Here is an 18,594-nt window from a genome sequence, read left to right on the forward strand (position 1 = left end):
GAAGATGCATAGTTAGGGGGAGGGAAAATGATTGCGTTTATCTCCGATCTGCTGAAGATTTTCCTTAAGCTTTGAACCTGAGCTATTTTGCTTAGTCATAAAAATGCAAAATACCATTCCAACAGCAAATCCGATTCACTCCAAACCCTGTTATACTGTGGAAATTAAGTAAATTACCAACAAAAGGCTGTTCTGGAAGCACAATCCTCCCTTCTTCTTTATTTGGTGCTCAAAATCCAGCAAGGTCCAGGGATCATGGTCTAGCTTCCTCCTTTCCCTAAGTTCCAGGACTGCTGACTCTAGAGGGCTCATCAAGGAAGCTTACCTTCACCCAGCCACTCCCCATCTGCAGAGCATTTATGCACGGTGCAAATCCCTCCCCAGGGATGGATGCGAGCTCTCTTCCAACAAAAGTCTGTCTCTTAACCAAATAAACCTACTTGGAGCATCAGCAAAAGGTCTACTTCGTTGGGCATAAAAAGAGACCCTTCCCCCCATAGCCTTGCTCTCTCTTTTGGCTTTTCTTCTCCCCATTGATTTCTCCAGAACCTAAAAAGCAAATGGGAAGAAGCGGCAAGAAAAAGAATGCAAGGAAACAATGACGAATGACATCCCCAAAAGGATCTCTGACCAGTAATGATAGGGTTGCCAGATGGGAGGCAGGAATCATTGCAACCATAGCCGTCTTACTGCCTTAGAAGTTATAATCAAACTCTAAATGTAAAGGTAAACCATCCAAGCCAGCTGACGTTCCCTCCCGAGGCATGTCTGGGAACCATACTCTCCACCACACTGTCAAAGCACACATCACATTTTGCCATTAGGAACAGAAAACTGTAATTTCGGATGGCATTCCTGACCAAGAGCTCTGGGCAAATAAATGCTAGAGATGACCTGCAATGGCTGTAGAAGTAGACCACGATGTAGCTCTAATTGTCCAATTAGTAAAATAAGGCTCCAGATCCCTGACACGGAAACAAACAAATACTTGGAAGTCCTTCTGTGACAAGAAGGGCCCACATGGCACACAACACCAGTTCTGTTGTATTAACTTGTTTAAACTAAAATATTGGTTATAAAATAATTTAACATTGATTTGCTGGCCTTCACAGAATTTAGAAGACTTTGGACACATATTGTAGGCGGACTCAAGTTCTTAAAAAACAAACAAAAACGACAAGGTAAAACTGATGTATATCCTTTCCCCTCAATAAGTTTCTCTTTAGCTGACATAAGTATTAAAAATGTTTTCAATCTATGTGGAATCTTTAAAAAAATGGTACAAATGAACCTATTTACAAAACAGAAACAGAGTCACAGATGTAGAAAACAAACTTATGGTTACCAAGGGGGAAAGGAGGGGGAGGAGGGATAAATTGGGAGATTGGGATTGACATGTACACACTACTATATATAAACTAAATAACTAATAAGGACCAACTGTACAGCACAGGGAACTCTACTTAATGCTCTACAATGACCTATATGGGAATAGAATCTAAAAAAGAGTAGATATATGTACATGTATAACCGATTCACTTTGCTATACAGCAGAAGCTAACATAATATTGTAAATCAACTATACAGTACTCCAATAAAAATTAACAAAAAAGGGTTATCTCAAAAAAATTTTTTTAATGTTTTCAGTGTTTTTAAACTCACAGAGGGAAAGATTATACAACGTCCAAAGTGCCTGCCATTATCCTCCAATTAATGGCAGGAGGCTGTCAGTACTCAAAGCTGCCCCACAGTGAGCCTGTCACTGATCTGAAAACCAGCTGGGCTTCTACGGATGCTCTCACTGCCTAGTGAATGGCTGACTTCCCTGGTGCCTGTTGCTTTCCTTAGAGGCTCTTTATCGAAACAAATACTCTAATAAATATGCTTTATTAAGTTTCATTTTTTAGTTTAGAAATCAGGTTTTTTTATTTTTAATTTTTTTTAACTTACCCACATTTTATGTCCTTAGGTGCCTTTAAGAGCCCAGCAGGTCTTCACTTAAATAAACAAACCATTAGGCTGAGACACTGTCTAAATGGGCACTATTAGCAGGTTAACAAGTCTAGTCACTTAAGAATTTTAGCCCTGACAAAGATACTCCAGGGGGAGATAAATTAAAATATTCTAGCCTAAGGAAGCCTCCACACCAGTGACTCAGTGCAAATACACTGAAATATTCACTCCCCTTCAGATCTTCCTGGCTTCTGCAGGAACTTAGATTAATCATCCTTTAGGCTCCATCTGGGTCGGGAGGGAAGACTTTCACGGCCTGGTTAACTACTAGGGACATTTTTCCTAGTGTGGGAGGAGGAAAGCAGGAATATTTGTTGGGGGGCTTTTGAGAGCTAGAGTGTGGGTTTGCTGAGCACTCCCATGAACCCTGAGACCCCGGACATGTGAGGAGGTGGAGGGAACACCCCCTGCACTACCGGGCAGGCTCACCCACCGCCGTTGCTCTTTCATTCATTCACTGAACACATGCCCTGCCTCTCTCTGAACCCAGTCTCTACCACTGGGCCCCCCACTCCCTTTGCTCCAGATTCACTGTCTCTTAAATAGGCTGACTTGATTCCCAACTCAGGGCCTTTGCACTTGCTGTGCCGCCTGCCTGGAGCACTCTTTTTCCAGTTCATGAAGTCTCTGCTCAAAAGTCACCTTCCCCAAGGGGTTTCCTCCAGCACCTAACTAAGAAAGGATCCCTTCCACCCCCCTCTCTATTCTCGTTTTCGTAATAGCACTTGTCGGTATTGGATTAAGCCAGGTGTGGATGATTGCCCATCTCTCCATCAGAATTGTAACCGGCAGGAAGACAGAACCTGTCTCTTGTTCATGGCCGCTTCCCCAGAACGATGCCTGGCACCAAGGAGGTGCTCAGTAGAGATTTGCTGATAAGTAAGCACAACCATAAGGGAGGTAGAGCTGGTAAGAGAACTCACCCCAGAGGAAGTGACATTTGTGGGAGGGAGTTAGATTTGGGGAGGAAGAGGTTACAGAGGAGAGAAGGCAGAGAAAGCAGGGAAAAGAGGCTGCAGAAATCACGTCAGAGTGATTGCCAGAAACTGCTGAGCCAGCAGTCTCTGGATGATTGCAAAACCTTGGCGAAAGGTTAAAGAGGTGAGAAAGAGCACCCATGTCTGGCCTTCAACAAAGTATCTGCTGAGCTCTCCTCCAGCAAAAGTTGCCCGGGAACCTGCTCCTCCCTGGAAACCAGACCAGGGGAGGGAGAGCCATTGCCGAATGGCGCCCTCTCGTGGCCAGAGCCCCCAGAACGGATGCTCAGGCTATGGCTTTAGTGTGTGGCCCTACACTTCCCTTCTCTGATTCTGATTCTCTCTTCCCTTTACCAAAACCAAACGACCAGACAGACAGACAGACAAACAACCACCCAGTGTGGCAAAGTTGATCCTTTGGTAAGACTGCTCCTCAGACTTGCATTTTGAAGGGAGTTCATCTGTTTAAAGGTCGGGACTCGGTTGGACAGTCATAAAGGCACCCACTTACTGAGCACGTCCCATGTTTGGAGATCATTAGTGTGTCTGTTAATGTAATCCTCGCAGTACTTGGGGTGACTCTCAGTGTCCCCATCACACAGAAGAGGAAGGTGAGGCCCGGAGAGGAAACAGCAGCCCAGCGGCAGGGCTAGCAAGCCGTGCTCAGGACTCACACCTGGGCAGGTGCTCCAAATCCACGCCCCAGCCGTGGTCTGGGGCCACACGGATGGGAGAAAAAGGCCAGGAGGCCTGGGCAGCTGAGGGAGAGGCCAGGACAGTGGTCGGCATAGTAGCGGACTAATGCCTCCACCACAGTCGTCTCCCTCCCCCTGAGCTGGCCCAGAGACGGCAGCCAAAGAAGCTGCCAATAAAGAAAGAAAAACTCCACGGCTGAGGCTGGTGCGGGACGTGGACCGGAGCCTCCTGGGGACCCTGGGAGCAGAGCCAGGGCTGTCACGGTGCCAGGCTCGGCCTGCCCCGACCCTGTGCAGGCAGCCCAGCACAGCAGCCTGAGCTCGGCCACGTCTCAGCCTCCTTCACCATTTATGGTAGCTGAGCCTCTGTTTGGCCTTCACAGGCCAGTCCATCCCCACACTGGGAGGGGGCCCTCGCTCACACAGGGCTGCTCTCAGAGCAGATCCACGTGGCTCTGGCAGAGTTCTTGCCGGGGACCTCTCTGTTTCTGCTTTGAAACATGCTCAGATGGGCAACCAGCCAGGACCTGCCCCTCCCACAGACCTGGGGGCAAGGAGGACAGCCCCCAGGCCGAGTGGGAGGGCCTCCTCGGAAGAAGCAGGGCCAGTCCCTGGCTGGCTGGCCAGTGCACACGGGCACTTCACAGGAATCGCAGAGAACTCAGAGAGGCTGGAGAGAGCCTCTGCAGCCAGGCCGCAGCCAAGTCAGGGCACCAGTGCCATTCCTCTATTCCTAGGGGCGACAATGGCCAGCCCCGGGGGCGAGGGTCAGCCCCACTCTGGGGCCAGGGGACTTGCACTCTGCAAAAGGGCAGGAAGTTTCAGTGGCTTTGGGGACCCGGGTTCAAAAGGCCAGTGTGGCTCACGACCTTGGGGTGCTTAGGCAAGTGACATTGATTTCTTGAGACGCTCAGACCCTTCTATGTAAGATAGGAAGAGCACTGCCCCCCACCCCTGGGCTGCTGCTGCCCACATACGGGGAGACTCTCCCCAGGAGGCCGAGCCCTGCGGGAACAGAGCGGGAAGGCATGTCTCCTGCTAGGCTGCTGGAAAAACAGGGCACAGTGCATCTGTTCCAAGCACCCGGGCCCCAGTCACCGGGGGAGCTGGGGGCCCGGGCTCAGCTGGGGCTGGGGAATCAGGCTTACCTGAACACCTGGGGCCCAAGAAGTCCTTCCCTGGCACTGTCACCATGCCTGCCGATACCACAGCCCAGACAGCTCTGTCTTGAGTCTGTGGCTCTCCAGGGACTTCCTGGGACTAAGCGATTGGTGCTGATCAATGGGGGACAACCATAATCATCAGATTACTGGATACCAGGCTGGTGAGGTATAAGAGCAAGCCTGGGGCGCTGGGGAGGAGCAAGGGCAGAAGGAAAAGGGGGACAAACGGTGGCCCTCTGGAAGCCTCAAAACTGGTACTCGTTATCCGGTGTCTCCCAGTGTCCCCCAGGGCGTGAGGGGTCATTTGTGAGAGCCTAAGTCCTCCAGGGATACTTTGTCTTTCAGTGCGTGCGGTTTTCTGCCTACCAGACTGGAAGCTTCTTGAGCCAAGGGAGTCTTTGCCTCTTTCCCCTGCATCTTCCCTCAGCCTTGGTGGGGTGAGGGGGTGGGGACTGGCCTTGCATGTCCATCTCCCATGGCAGACCCTGGTCACTGTGAGCTCCTGGAGGCCATCGCCTCCACCTGCCTTTAGGTGAGGTGCCCTTTCTCCAAAGCAGATGTGTTGGCAGGAAAGGTGCTTCCAGAGAGGTGCCCAGGGGCTCCTACCATGGACAGTGACCCGGGCGCTGCAGGACACCTGCCCCAAGGTGTTCTCGGCCAGACAGGTGTAGGTGCCATTGTCCTCTGGGAGGGCATCCTGGATGTGGAGCTCAGCCACGCCAGCCTCGCAGGTGGAGTGAGCATACTGGATGGGCTGCCCTGTGGAGGGAAGCACAGGAAGGCTCAGGCAGGGAGCACCCAGTGGCAGGGTGTGAGCCCTGTCCTCAGCAGGGCAGCTGCTGTCATGACAGCGATGTTCCCCATACCTGCTCAGCCCCACTGAGGGCTAATGATGTGTCGGGACCACCCCCAGCCAACTGGACAGAGGTTTGAGGAGGGGAAAAAGAGGCAGGTGCTAGGGAGGTAAAGGAGAGGGAGTGATTGTGTGTGTGCAGGAGCAAGGCTGGGGCTGGTAGGACTCGGGGGGCAGATTCTGGAGGCACTTAGAATGCAAGCAGGAAAGGGACAGAGTCCTGTGCATTCTGTTTAAATAAACAGTCCCCAAATCCACATCCTAGACTTCACAGAGTCCTGAGCCTGGAAAGAATCTGACAGGGTCATCTGGCCCATAGCCCAGCCTCAGGCAGAACAGACCTCACCCAGACTGCACATGAGGCTCCCGGCTCCTTTTAGATGTCTCCAGAATCAATGATTCCATTTCCCATTGCAGATATTTACCAGAAGCAATTCTGCACCCTCAACCTAACACTGCAATGACATGCATTTTAGGATTCACAGAAAAGATAAATACAGGGAACTAAAAAACGACTCTGGCCCTTTCTTCCAAGAGTCCCTTGCATGGAGGGCCCTTTATTCAGGTCACATAAAGTCCTGCATGGAGACAGAAGTGTGTGGCGTGAAATTCAGTGGTTTCTTTAATGCTATAAGTTCCCGGGATTTTATCATTCCAGGATGTGAGCTTTCATTTCCAGGAGAAAAAAAAAGAATCTCATTACTGAAGATCCTGGCCTTAGAGCAGGAATGTTTCCATTCACCATATAGGAAGCAACTGTCAGTTCCTTCCCTTGTCAGCCCAGGCTCCTGGTTTGCACATCATAAAACTGGGGGTGGGCAGTGGCAGAGGGAGAAAGTGCAGAAAAAGGTCCTCTCCCTGCAATCCAATGTTTTCTTCTGCACATAGCAACACTTCACATCTGCATGACAGGCACTGCCAAGTCAGCCACAGGGCCAGAGGAAAGAGATTCCGCTGGCCCGACTGCACTTCATAGAGGTGGGGCTGGGGGCTGGGAGAGCCAGGGGCCAGGATCCTGCTACTGAGAGGACTGAACACCCGTGTGTGTGTGTGTGTGTGTGTGTGTGTGTGTACCTAAAACTTCTCTTCCTTGGGAATACCAGTACATTCCATGACTGCCATCTAAGTGCCTCTGCTATTGAAACCTGTGCCAACAAGCTGTTTGAGAGCTCTCCTTTTACTGGAGCACAGCTCATTTTGGCTCCACAAGCATGGGGTGAAATGGTGGCTCCAGAAAGGAGTTGTTGGCTCAGGGCACTCAGAATTAGGCAACACAGAACTCCCAGCTCCAAGACTGGTGAAATCAGAGTCGGCGGCCAAGGGTCCCCGACTTGTGCATGATCGCCCTCTAGTGGGAAGAGTGTGAAGATGCCAAGATTCGCCAAGAGTAAGGTGGGGCTGCTTTTCAGTTTGGAGAGGTGTAGACCAGGGGTCAGCAAACTCCTGCTCGTGGGCCAAATCCCACTTGACGCCTGTTTTTGTATAGCCCAAAAGCTAAGGATAGTTTCTCATATTTTAAATGGTGGGAAAAAATCAAAGGAAGAATATTTCATGACGTGTGACAATTGTGTGAAATTCACGTGTCCATAAATAAAGTTTTATTGCAGTTTTATTGCACCCATTCATTGACATGTTGTCTCTGGCTGAGCTCTGTGCCATGACAGCAGAGGTGAGTAGCTGTGACAGAGACTGCATGGTCTGCAAATTTGGAAATACTTACCAACTGGTCCTTTATTGACAATGTTTCTTGATGTCTGGCCTGGAGTGTGAGCCAGGCGGAAGGGAAACTCTCTTGCTCAGGGCCCTTCCTTTAGTCCTTAACATCCACGCTCTGTTCCAGCTGCAAGGAGGCTGCCTCCTCGCTCAGTCACGGAATCCGATAGGAGCTCTGTCCGTAGAGAGGGGTGGAGACCCCAATTCTCACCTCTCTGCCCAAGAAGACCACACATAGGGAGACCCCAAGGCAACTTCTCTCACTGACTAAAGATCATTTCTAGCAAAGCCTAAGCAAACTATACCAATGAGGCAGGTTCACAGGCAACATGGCAATGGTGCAGAAATGACTGGGGCTATTTGGTGCACAGGTGACGGGCCGCTGCTCCCTTAAGGAGCCTATTCCATCAGCGTGAGAGCTGGCAGAGACCCGAACCTTCTGCTCCAGCCCAACTCCTCACCAATAAAGAAGACGATGCCCAAAGAGGTAAAGGGGGGTGTCCAAGGTCACCCAACCACTCGATACGGAGAAGGACAAGTGCAGATCCTTCATTCTCCCTGCAGATCCCCAAAGCAGACCCCACTCAATTTCACCAATTTTATGGACTGTTCTCAATTCTAATAATAGAGTACTCCCATACTTTGGGAATTTAAAGCCTTTTTTTTTTTTAAAAAAAAAAGAGAAGGGTGATAATATACAATAATTTTTTTTCCCCAAAGGACCTTACTTGCCAAAAAAAAAAAAAAAAAAAAGTTGGGATGTCTCTATAGGACTATAATGTTAAAAAGAATTACTGGTCTATAAACCCCCAAACCACTTGCCGCTAAATAAAAGGCAAGATCCCATGAGCAGCTGCTAGCGTGGTTCATTAATCTGTTGGTATATGTGTTCATTTATTGACTCAACAAATATTTATTGAGGCCCGCTCTGAGCCTGGCCATATGAAACGGAACGAAACTGCTTGTGCACCTAGGTGCCAGGCATCTCATTAACTGTTTTATATAAAGCATCTAATTTAATTTTCACAACTGCCACCCTGGAAGGTAGGTGGCATTATTCTCGTCTTGCAGACGAGGAGCTCAAGGTTCAGACTGGAGTAAAACTTGCCGAGTGTCCCCAGCCAGGCATTAGTAGACTCCCAGGTCCCGCGCTCTCTCTGTACCCCGTGCTTCCTTCTCATGCATAAACGGTTCAGAGTGATATGTGGGGAAGCCAAGTGAGAATGCAGCCAGGGTCAAGGGTCCAGGCAGCTGGAGCAGGGGGGACTCACCATTGAGCAGCCAAGTGATTCGGGGCACCGGGGTCCCCTGCACCGAGCACTGCAGCACAAAGTCCTGGCCCTCAACGACAGTGCAGTCCTTTAGGACACTGGAGAATGAGGGGGCCGCCTCCATCACGGCCAGCCCTGTGAAGGCAAAGAACAGACAGGCCATCTCAGATCACAGCTGACCCGTGCTGTTGACTGACCGGAAGCTGACACCTCACTGCCCTGGGTGCCCAGGGCTTGCTTCTTTGGTGGCCTGGCTTTGCCTGACCCACCATCACACAGGGAGGCAGTCAGCGCCACTGAGGCAGAGACCCGGAGCCTGAGGCAGAGTCACTGGCAGGGGCTTTTTCACTGTCACAAGACACCCCAGGTCTGGGAGTGCTGAGGACGAGGCTGGCCTCCTCTCCTCCGGGACACAAGTCCCCCCCCCCCACTCCCCATCTTGTCTTGACTTTCATTATTCTGGAGCATCCGCAGAGCTCCTCCTTCCCCCTTTCTTGGCCCTATTCTACTTTCTGGTGTCTTTTATCGTCTTTGACGTGTCCCTTCAGACGATGCACACATTTTTTTTCTTTATTTTAAAAATCCTTGGCCGAAATGTTTCATTAGATTGAAAATGTGGATAAAATAGATTTTTTAGGAAAACATAAATTGCCTAAGCTGACTCAAAGAACAATTTATAAATTAAAAAAACAGACTGGCAACCTCTATGATCTAATCATAGAAATATCCCCTTATGGTTTACTCAAGAGATATATGCACAAGGATGAACACCAAAACACTGTATGTAGTAGCTAAAGACCCTGCATCCTCTGGTGAATAACTTTTCCACTTGTAGAGACCACATGCCCATTGGTGAGGACATTTCAATTTTAAATTATTATAATTAATGTTTCCAATTCCAGGACAGAATCAAATGACAAGGACTTACATGGGTTCTAGTTTTCCAACCTAGGCCAGTGATTCAGAAGCACTGGGGGCCTGGGACAATGCATTACTCAGTCCCCCCCCCATGATTCTAATGCACAATCTCACTGAGAACCACTGAGCTGAACTTTCCAGAAGCCTTCTAAATAGGTGAGTTGGGGAGTGTTTTGTAGTTTGGCGGCCATAATTAAGAGCAATAGGGATAGAAAATCTCTTCTACAACACCCAGAACATGCTGCAGAAGAGTCAAGGTGGCTGATAGCTGAGAAAAGGCAGCTGGGTTTGGTGATGAGAAGATACCTCACTGGTACTTTTCAAGAGAGGCTATTCAACACAGTGATGAGGGGAAAATCATATTATACAGCAAAGGCTTAAGGGCAAAGGCTAATATTCGAAGGCTTACCGGGTACTTTTCCAGAGGTGACAATGCCACGAGACTGCTATCTTTAGCTCGTTGTATAGATGAAGTTCATAATTTCCCATAGTCAAGCCCAATGGTGAAGCAAGGCTTTACACCCAGTTCTCTGACTTTATATCCACACTTCTTCCTCTAGCCCCGAGCTCCCCTAAAGGGAGAGTAGGTAGTGGGAGCACAGCTACAAGTCAGGATGTGGTGCATCTGAATGGGACTGGTACTGAGGGAAGGGATGCCAGCCTATCTGGACAGGTGGGGGGAGGCACCACCTCCACCCCTTTGGATGGCATCGAATTCCCCCATTAGAGAAATGCCTTTGGGAGTCACTGAAAACAATATGGGCTTTTGTGTCAGACCAACACGGGTTAGGAATATGCTATTTTTTACAAGGCATGGGACCTTGAACAAGTCACTTAACCTCACTACAGCTCAGTATTCTCATCTGGAAAACGGGTGTAACTCTATCTCGTAAGATTGTTGGGATAACTGAATGGGGCCATGCAAGTAAAGCTTTCAGCACGAAGTCTGGCACATTGAACAGGCTTTCCGTGGGGGATTAGCTGTTATTATCAGACGGAAGCTGGGCATGGAGACTGGAGTAGCACCAAGTTTTGGGGTAAAAGAGTGAGAGAGAGAACATGAGAGCTTAAGGGTCACTGAAGCAGAAGGAAGTTTTTTTTTCTTGTTAGTTGAGGGGAGAGCAGAACATACCCGTAGGGAGGAGAAAGAGGCCTCTAGATAGGGGGACAGGGAGAGACTGAAGAAATGGTGGGAGAGTCAATCATTATTAGACCCGATCTTTGTGGGGATGGGAGGGATGGAAAGAGAAGTCTTGGTAAGGGGAACAGGCAGCTTTTCTGCAGTGATAGGAAGAAAGAGAGGAAGAGGCGCTAGACGACCTACATCTTGGTGAAGCCTTCTAGAGAACAGCTAAGGAGAAAAGCAGTCAAGCAGGGCTTCTGGAACGGCAGACTAAGGACTTCCATAAGTCTGCCCCTCCAGACAAGGAACAGGAACGCTGACAAAAGGACTCAACACCAACTTTCTCAGAGCTCTGGAAATTACCCGAAGGCTTGCAGTATCCTGAGCAGCCTTCATTCTAAAACAAACACACACACAGCTGAATCCTGGTAAGCACAGCTAGCTTTGTGGCATGCCCAGTTTCCACCCCCTTGTCCAGCTCTGAGGTGGCTTTAAAACCCACAGCGTCTTTCACTCCCAACTTGCTGCAGGTACGGTCTCCACACACAGCTTCCATTTAATAATAGTAGCTAACACTCCAACCAAAGCTTCTTGGGTTTTTAACCTTTGGTGGACCCAATGTTAGGTGAGTTCCCCGCCCTGACACAGAGCCCTGGATGATGAAGCTCAGGTTCCCCGACCTGGGACCTCTGCCTACAGGCGCTCCCACCTCCAAATGAATGGATACTATTCCTTGCGGAGGAATTCACAAATGTAGTAAAATTCCCAATTAAGAAGTGAGTCAATGGTATACAAGTGAAAAGCGAGACTACCTCTCACCCCTTCCTGGACCCCCAGTTTCTCTTCCTAGAGGTAACTTGTGGACCCTTCCAGAAATGTTTATGCACACGCAAGCATCAGTTCGCTTTGTGTACACAGATTTTTTTTCCCTTTAACGCAAACAGCATATGATACACATGGCTCTCTCTGCACTTGGCTCGTCCCCCGTACTAACATATCTTGGACGGGTTTCACTAGCAGGGTCTACAGGTCAGACACATTCGTTCCCCTGGCTTCATGGCATCTTACTGTGTGAATGAACTAGTAAGCTCTTTTTTTTGAAACATTTATTATGGCACATTTCAAACATACACAAAAGTAGAGAAAGCTGTATAGTGAACCATCACATCCCTGTTTCTCGACCTTCATAATGGCCAATCTCACTTCATTCACACCCGCCACTGAGTCCCACAGCACATGGATTACATCTGAAGTAAATATCACAAATCGTATCATTTCACCAGTAAATGACTCAGCTTATATCTCTAAAATATATGGACTTTGAAAAAAATCACCACGAGATCCACCATCACATCTTAAAAATAGCACTAACTCCTTTATACTGGATATCCTGTCAGTGCTCAAATTTTCCTGATGTTCTTACAAACAAAATTTTTTTAAGGTGTCTCCATCAGGATCCATGCAAAGTCCATGTATTGCAAATACTGCTGTCTCTTATGTGTCTTTTCATCTAAGTTTCCTACAGTTTGTTCCTTCTTTCCTTTTGGCTTGCAATTTACGTGTTGAAAAAGTAGGTGAAGGTTATTTGTCTCATAGAGTTTCCATCAGCCTGCAATGTGCTGTGGTTTAATAAGTTCCTCAATGGTATGACATGAGTCTAGGGTCCCTAAACACAGTTCTGTTACAGTAGTGAAAAAATGGAAACAATAGAAACAATCTAAATGGAAACAATAAGACCATGCCTAAACATCGTTCTATGAAATATTATAAGGCCATTACAAAGCATGCTTTTTTTTTTTTTTGCAGTATGCGGGCCTCTCACTGTTGTGGCCTCTCCCGGAGCCAGGCTCCGGACGCGCAGGCTCAGCGGCCATGGCTCACGGGCCCAGCCGTTCTGCGGCATGTGGGATCTTCCCGGACCGGGGCACAAACCCGTGTCCCCTGCATCGGCAGGTGGACTCTCAACCACTGCGCCACCAGGGAAGCCCCAAAGCATGCTTTTAAATGATATTAAAAAATATAGAACGATGCTTATGTAATGTGAGCAAATTAGAATAGTAAGCAGTATACAAACAGCACAAAGCTAAACGTGTTTTAAAAATATTAAACTATCATTTACTTCTGAGTCATAAGATTATATAGAGTGTTTAAATTCCTCTCAATGAACATGCACTACTTTTATAAACAGACACTATAATGAGCACAAAAGATGTGGCACTCACATCACCTCACATCACTCTCAGTGTGTCGATCTGGTTCTCTGTGAGACTCGGCAGCTCACAGCTGGGCTGGGCCTGGGGCCTGGGCATGTTTATTCTGAGGTGATTCGGATGTGAACTCCTGATCAGCAATCACTCTCCTGGAGCAGTGACTCTGGCCTTGGCCGGTGGGTGGGGGCGATGTTTCTGTCGGGTGGTACACCCTGGGCAGGGGGCTGCAGGGGGTGACGCTTGTGTGCTGTATGAAGCACCCCACAGAGGTCCTCCCTCAGGGAACCCGGGGTGACCTGGAGGAATGTACTCACTTTTCACCAGGAGGGTCCAGCCACAGGACACCCGGCCTCGGACATTGGTGGCTGTGCAGCTGTAGTTCCCGTTGTCCCTGGCCCGGGCTCTCAGGAGACAGAGGTAATGGGCTCCCCCAGCTTCATAAACCTCAATGGTGCCTTCTCTTCTCCTCAAGGGGGCACCGTCCAGGAACCAGGTCACTTCAGGCTTCGGGATTCCTGAAACTACAGGGCCAGGTGAAGGACGGGAGGCCCCCGAGAGCACGCTGTACTTGTGGGGCGCAGGTAGGGGTGGAGAGGCTGAGCCGGAGGGCAGAGCCCAGTCCCGTGTGCAGCCACCCTCCCGCTTCAACCTGCTTTCTTACCCCTCCACCCCACATCCCAAGACGGAGGCAGGGTCCCTGGGGAGGAGGGCTACAAGGTGATAAGCTAGGTCTCCAGATCAGCCAGAGGGAGGAAAGAGGAGGGGACCCTGTGGCTTGTGTGTGGTGGAGATGGTGGTGATGGGTTTCCCGCGGAGGGTGGTGAGAATTAGGGCTCAGGGTCAGTGTTGTCTCCAACCATGAACAACGGGTCACTGCTAGGAGTTTCTCCAGAACAAGAGACATGACGAGATTGAGTCCCTCCAGAGGGGAGACCCCTGTAAGGTGCTTCCTGGGGTCGGGGATGGGGCTCTAGTCCAAGGGGCCGGGGGATAGAGGAGACTCTGACCACTGAGCAGAAGGACGGGAGTGGCCACCTGGGGGCTAAGTGTGGGCACCAGCGGCCTCAAGCAGCTCTACTCACCCTCGCATCTGAACTTGACCGGCTGGTCCTCACTGACTTCCTGGCTTTGGGGCTTGCTCTCAAATTTGGGGAATGTTGTGTCCCCCTGGCCCTCCGTGGGGACCTTCCTGGTAGCAACCTGGCCCACAGTGTCTTGGCTTCCCAGGCCACACTGCCCGGCGTGGAGGGCGGCTGGAGGGCGAGCAGCTGGCTTCTCCCTCTCTTCTCTGGAAGGAGACGGGGCACCTGAGACTGGCACTCTCGGTGCCAGCTGCACTTTTGCGGCCTGCAGGGTGATGGTGCTGGAAGTCTTCTGCAGGACGGGGGTCCTCAGGGCCTTTCCGGGCGAGTCCCCCGCTGGCTCCGGCTCAGATTCCCGCAGGGGCTGAGGCTGGCTCCCCGTGGCCCAGGTCGGGGAGCCACCTCTCTGGATGCTGGAGCAGTTCTTACTCTCAGCTGCAGCCTCCAAGCCGTCCAGTTTCAGCCCCCGAGCGATTCCATTGGTCACTTCCTTCCTGATGTCTGAACTGGCCACCTTTGTTCCTCTCACCAGCGACCTGTTTGGTGGGTGTGTGGCGGGGGACAGTGGGGCAGAAGAAGAAGTAGAACGATCATCTGGTTATGCATTACAGGCCCAGACTCCAGGGATTACAACAGCCCACAGAGCAAGACAGAGAAAGAGCCGAGGTCTTTCTATGCAGTTTGCTCAGTTTCCAGGCAGAAAACAAGCAGCCATTCTTCAAACCCATCCCTAGCCCAGTGTTCTATCCACACTTATTACATCTGCCCTTTTTCTCTTCTCCACGAGCCCCGACCTGGTTCGAACACGTGGTGTCCCCTGTCCACACTGGCCCTAACCCAAGTTCCACGTAGTGCGCACAGTCCATCTTTTAAAAACGTAAGTTGAATGATGCCATTTTAAGCTTAAGAATTTCCAACAGCTTTTCCACTCGATTAAGAGTAAAACTGAGCTGTTCAAGACAGCCTGCAGGGATGCCATGTGGGAAGTGGCTCTGCGTGGACACCCCCCCCCCCCAAAACCCTGTCTCCAGTGCCTACCAGGCTGCAGCCCCTCGGGGTTCTTTGGGCCCCAGGCTCCCTCTCAACTCACCACTTTCACACCTGCAACACCTCTGTCTGGAACACTTTCTCCCTGAGCTTTTCTTCTCTTAGCTCATACTGCTCCTCACAGGCCTGAGCTCAAACAACAAGCTTTCGAAAAGGGGTCCTCTGACACTCTACTCCAAATGAGCGCTTCTCGCAGACTTATGCTTCGCGCTCATGTTCTGTGTGGCTCTGTTTAAGGCCCTTCTCTACACCAGACAGCTAGCCATGCATACCCAGCATCTAGCACAGAGCCTCACGCTCAGGAAAGGAAGCTCTCCCGATGAAGACGTGCTGGGTGAGCAAGTAGATTCTGGCCTTGAACGTGGAGGGCATCCTTGCAGAGCAGTGCCCTTCCTAATGACAGCTAACTAGTAAAGATACTGAGCAGGGTCTTCAAGAGTCTCAATGCTGATGGCAAGCCTGACACGGGATCTGGACAGCAAATTACAATAGAATAAAACTAAACACCCCAAATAAAACAGTGCCTCCCAAACAGTCAGTTCTCCCCCCTACACGGTGACTCAGAAATTCAGGGCGTTCCTTGATGACGAGCCCTCTTTTCTCTCAGGGCGTTTCAAGGTGGAAACATGACAATCACAAAGCCTACACATACCTACTGGCAATGTCCAAGCCTGGAAAAAGGGAGAAGGTAGAAAGACGGTTAGTGGAATGTTTTATACACCAAGAACAGCAAGTGATACGACAACCATCTCTTGTTTATGACGGAGTTTGGCTTCCCAAACTCTCACTTTCCCCATCACCTATGGTCCTCCCTCCCTCTCTCCTTTCAGCTTCCCTGGTCCTGAACTTCTTGGGTTAATCTGATCAACTCCTCTGAGCCCTGGAGACACTGTTAAGCTTCCAGCACTGCCCTGGGACCTTTATGGCAGCCTCTGTTGCCCCGCCCTGGGCACTGGAGCTTCCTGTTCTCCAGCCCACAGAAGGAAACAAACACAGCTCTACTGAAAACTTCAAACCCAGAACGTTTAACTTGCATGTGGCCCTCAAAAAGAAACCCCCAGTGATCATTTTTGACAAATACCTGCTTCATTTTCAAGTGTACAGAGAAAGTGTAATTTTATTCAGTTCTTCAAAGAAAAAACATACAATTACTAGATACGTTTTTCTTGCCACATGATTTTGAAACACTTTTATCACGGAAAATTACAAAATATACAATAGTACAGAGAAGGATATAACAAACACTGAAAGCCTACACCCAGATTAGGGAAATATCAACCTTTTGCCAATCTTATCTATCCCTTTTTGTTTTGGTTATTTGAGGGGCTTTTTCTGGGAATGTTTTCAAACAAAATGTCATTAAGTGCTTCAGAAGGAGACAGTTCTTTAATTCAGGGCCAGGGCAAGTAAAGGGAGAGGGACTAAAACATTTCTCCTGATGACTAATAGCAGGTCCTGAGCCTGTAGTGAGTTGTGAAGTCAAATGCTATGGTCAGGACCAGGGTTTTTTCTTTTTCTTTTTTTAAAATTGCCAACATTTTCTTATGTGGTAGTCCTACACTTTATTTATTTTTAAATATTCATTTATTTATGTATTTATTTTGGCTGCACCAGGTCTTAGTTGCGGCACGGGGGATCTTTTTTTTAGTTTCAGCACGTGGGATCTAGTTCCCCAACCAGGGATTGAACCCGGGTCCCCTGCATTGGGAGCATGGGGTCTTACCCACTGGACCACCAGGAAAGTCCCCAGGGTTTTTTCTTTTAATGGTGTAGAATGGAAGAGAAAATGCCAGCGTGTACTGTACATAATACTACTCAGGATTGTTTCATAAAACTTGTTTTAGTTAAATCTCTCTCTCTCTCTCTCTCCATCTATCTATCTGTCTATTTATTTATCTATCTATCTATCTATCTCCTGGGTTGCAACGTAGAATAAATTTGTTTCTGTGGGTAGCGAACACACTTGGGCCAAAAATGTACAGAAAGCAAGAAGGGGTATTTTCTGAGAAAGGAAAGAGACGGGGAAGGGGAAAATCAAAGAAATGAGGGTAAGAAAGGAGGAGTAGAGGGTAAGGTCGTTTCCCTCCCAGATCCCCAAATCCCACCCTGCTCAAGGTTTCCGCTAGAATGAAGTGACGTCAACCCCCTTCCCCCTCCACACACTCTGGCTTCCCCAGGCTGGACTTGGCAGAACCAAGGGGAATGTAAGGGAGAGGCGTATTCAAAGAGGTTTCAAGAGAAGAGTTTACTGGGGCTGATGATTACAGCAAGAAGAGACAGGAGTCATAGGCGATGCTGAAATGCCCAGTCTGGTGGGAAGCAAAGAGTTACGTTGAGGGAGCACCTGATCTGAACGACAGGATGGATGACAAGATCAATTTCAGGCAGGTTAAATCTGAGGTGATGGCAAGACATTAGCAATGCTCACTCTTCCAAAAGGCAATTAGAGATGTAAATAAAAAAGGAGTCTGGGGCTTCTCTGGTGGCGCAGCGGTTGAGAGTCCGCCTGCCGATGCAGGGGACATGGGCTCGTGCCCCGGTCCGGGAAGATCCCACATGCCGCGGAGCGGCTGGGCCCGTGAGCCATGGCCGCTGAGCCTGCGCGTCCGGAGCCTGTGCTCCGCAACGGGAGAGGCCACAACAGTGAGAGGCCCGCGTACCGCAAAAAAAAAAAAAAAAAAAAAAGTAAAAAAAAAGGAGTCTGAGCAAGAAGGAAAAACTGAACACAGGTGTGCAGACACACGTGAAGCATCTTCCTCCATGGCTGTGTCTGTGCTACCCGCCTACCCTTTCTTCTGATTCAAGGTAAGTGTGACACGTGTCACACACAGACACGTAATGAGCAAGCAGCTCCTTCTAGGAGGGTAGGGACAGTCCGGCACTAGCCCTCCCACCGCCTGATACCTTGGATGGAGAGCTCAGCAGACATGGAGGCCTTCCCTGACCCGTTCACCACCAGGCACGTGTACACTCCCACGTCATCTTGGTTGACCTCGTGGATTTCCAGGACTTGCACCCCATTCTTCTCAGACATAGACACACGGGAACTGGGCTGCAGGGGAACATCTCCCTGGGGACGGCATAGGCAGCTTGGTCAGAGAAACTGCTCACCTTTTGACTCTGTCCTACCTGCTGTCAATCCAGGTGGGACAGACACCAGGCATGCACAGCAGGGCCCTCTACTCTGGGCTCTGTCAACATGCTTGGAGAGCAGCCTGAGGGCAACCCAAGGGTCCTGACTCGAGAAGCATGGATGCGCTGTGGTGTTCGGTCCAGCTGAGGGCAGGTGTATGGAACCTGTTTCGAAGGAGCCCTAGTTTGAGGTGGGAAATCCTATATTCCTCACTTTAGTTCTCCTCTGTCTTCCTCTTCCTTTTATTGATGTTCCAGGGTCAGTACAAGAGAATCAGGAATCAGGGAAAAGGCACCCTGTCACTCATTTTTATACAGGAGTTCCGTCTGTGAAAAAGCTCCTTGCCCTGGCCTTGACCCCCAGAGCTCCTCACTGCCCTGTCAACATGGGCTGCCC

The 18,594-nt window shown here is 49.6% G+C and overlaps 1 protein-coding gene across 4 annotated transcripts in view; it reads right to left on the bottom strand.

Annotated features, from left to right (window-relative positions):
• Window positions 1-18,594, bottom strand: part of MYLK (myosin light chain kinase) — a 265,262-nt gene that overhangs the window by 98,924 nt on the left and 147,744 nt on the right. For all 4 annotated transcript variants that reach the window (XM_024756503.1, XM_024756505.1, XM_024756502.1 and 1 more), the window contains 6 exons: window positions 17,970-18,135; window positions 15,718-15,736; window positions 14,019-14,554; window positions 13,251-13,457; window positions 8,686-8,820; window positions 5,455-5,607 (listed from right to left, as the gene is read on the bottom strand). In XM_024756503.1, coding sequence (XP_024612271.1) covers window positions 5,455-5,607; window positions 8,686-8,820; window positions 13,251-13,457; window positions 14,019-14,554; window positions 15,718-15,736; window positions 17,970-18,135 — 1,216 coding nt within the window. The remainder of the gene's footprint in view (window positions 1-5,454; window positions 5,608-8,685; window positions 8,821-13,250; window positions 13,458-14,018; window positions 14,555-15,717; window positions 15,737-17,969; window positions 18,136-18,594) is intronic.

Source organism: Neophocaena asiaeorientalis, unplaced genomic scaffold (assembly GCF_003031525.2).
Source record: "Neophocaena asiaeorientalis asiaeorientalis breed wild unplaced genomic scaffold, Neophocaena_asiaeorientalis_V1.1 scaffold22, whole genome shotgun sequence".
Classification (NCBI taxonomy): domain Eukaryota; kingdom Metazoa; phylum Chordata; class Mammalia; order Artiodactyla; family Phocoenidae; genus Neophocaena; species Neophocaena asiaeorientalis.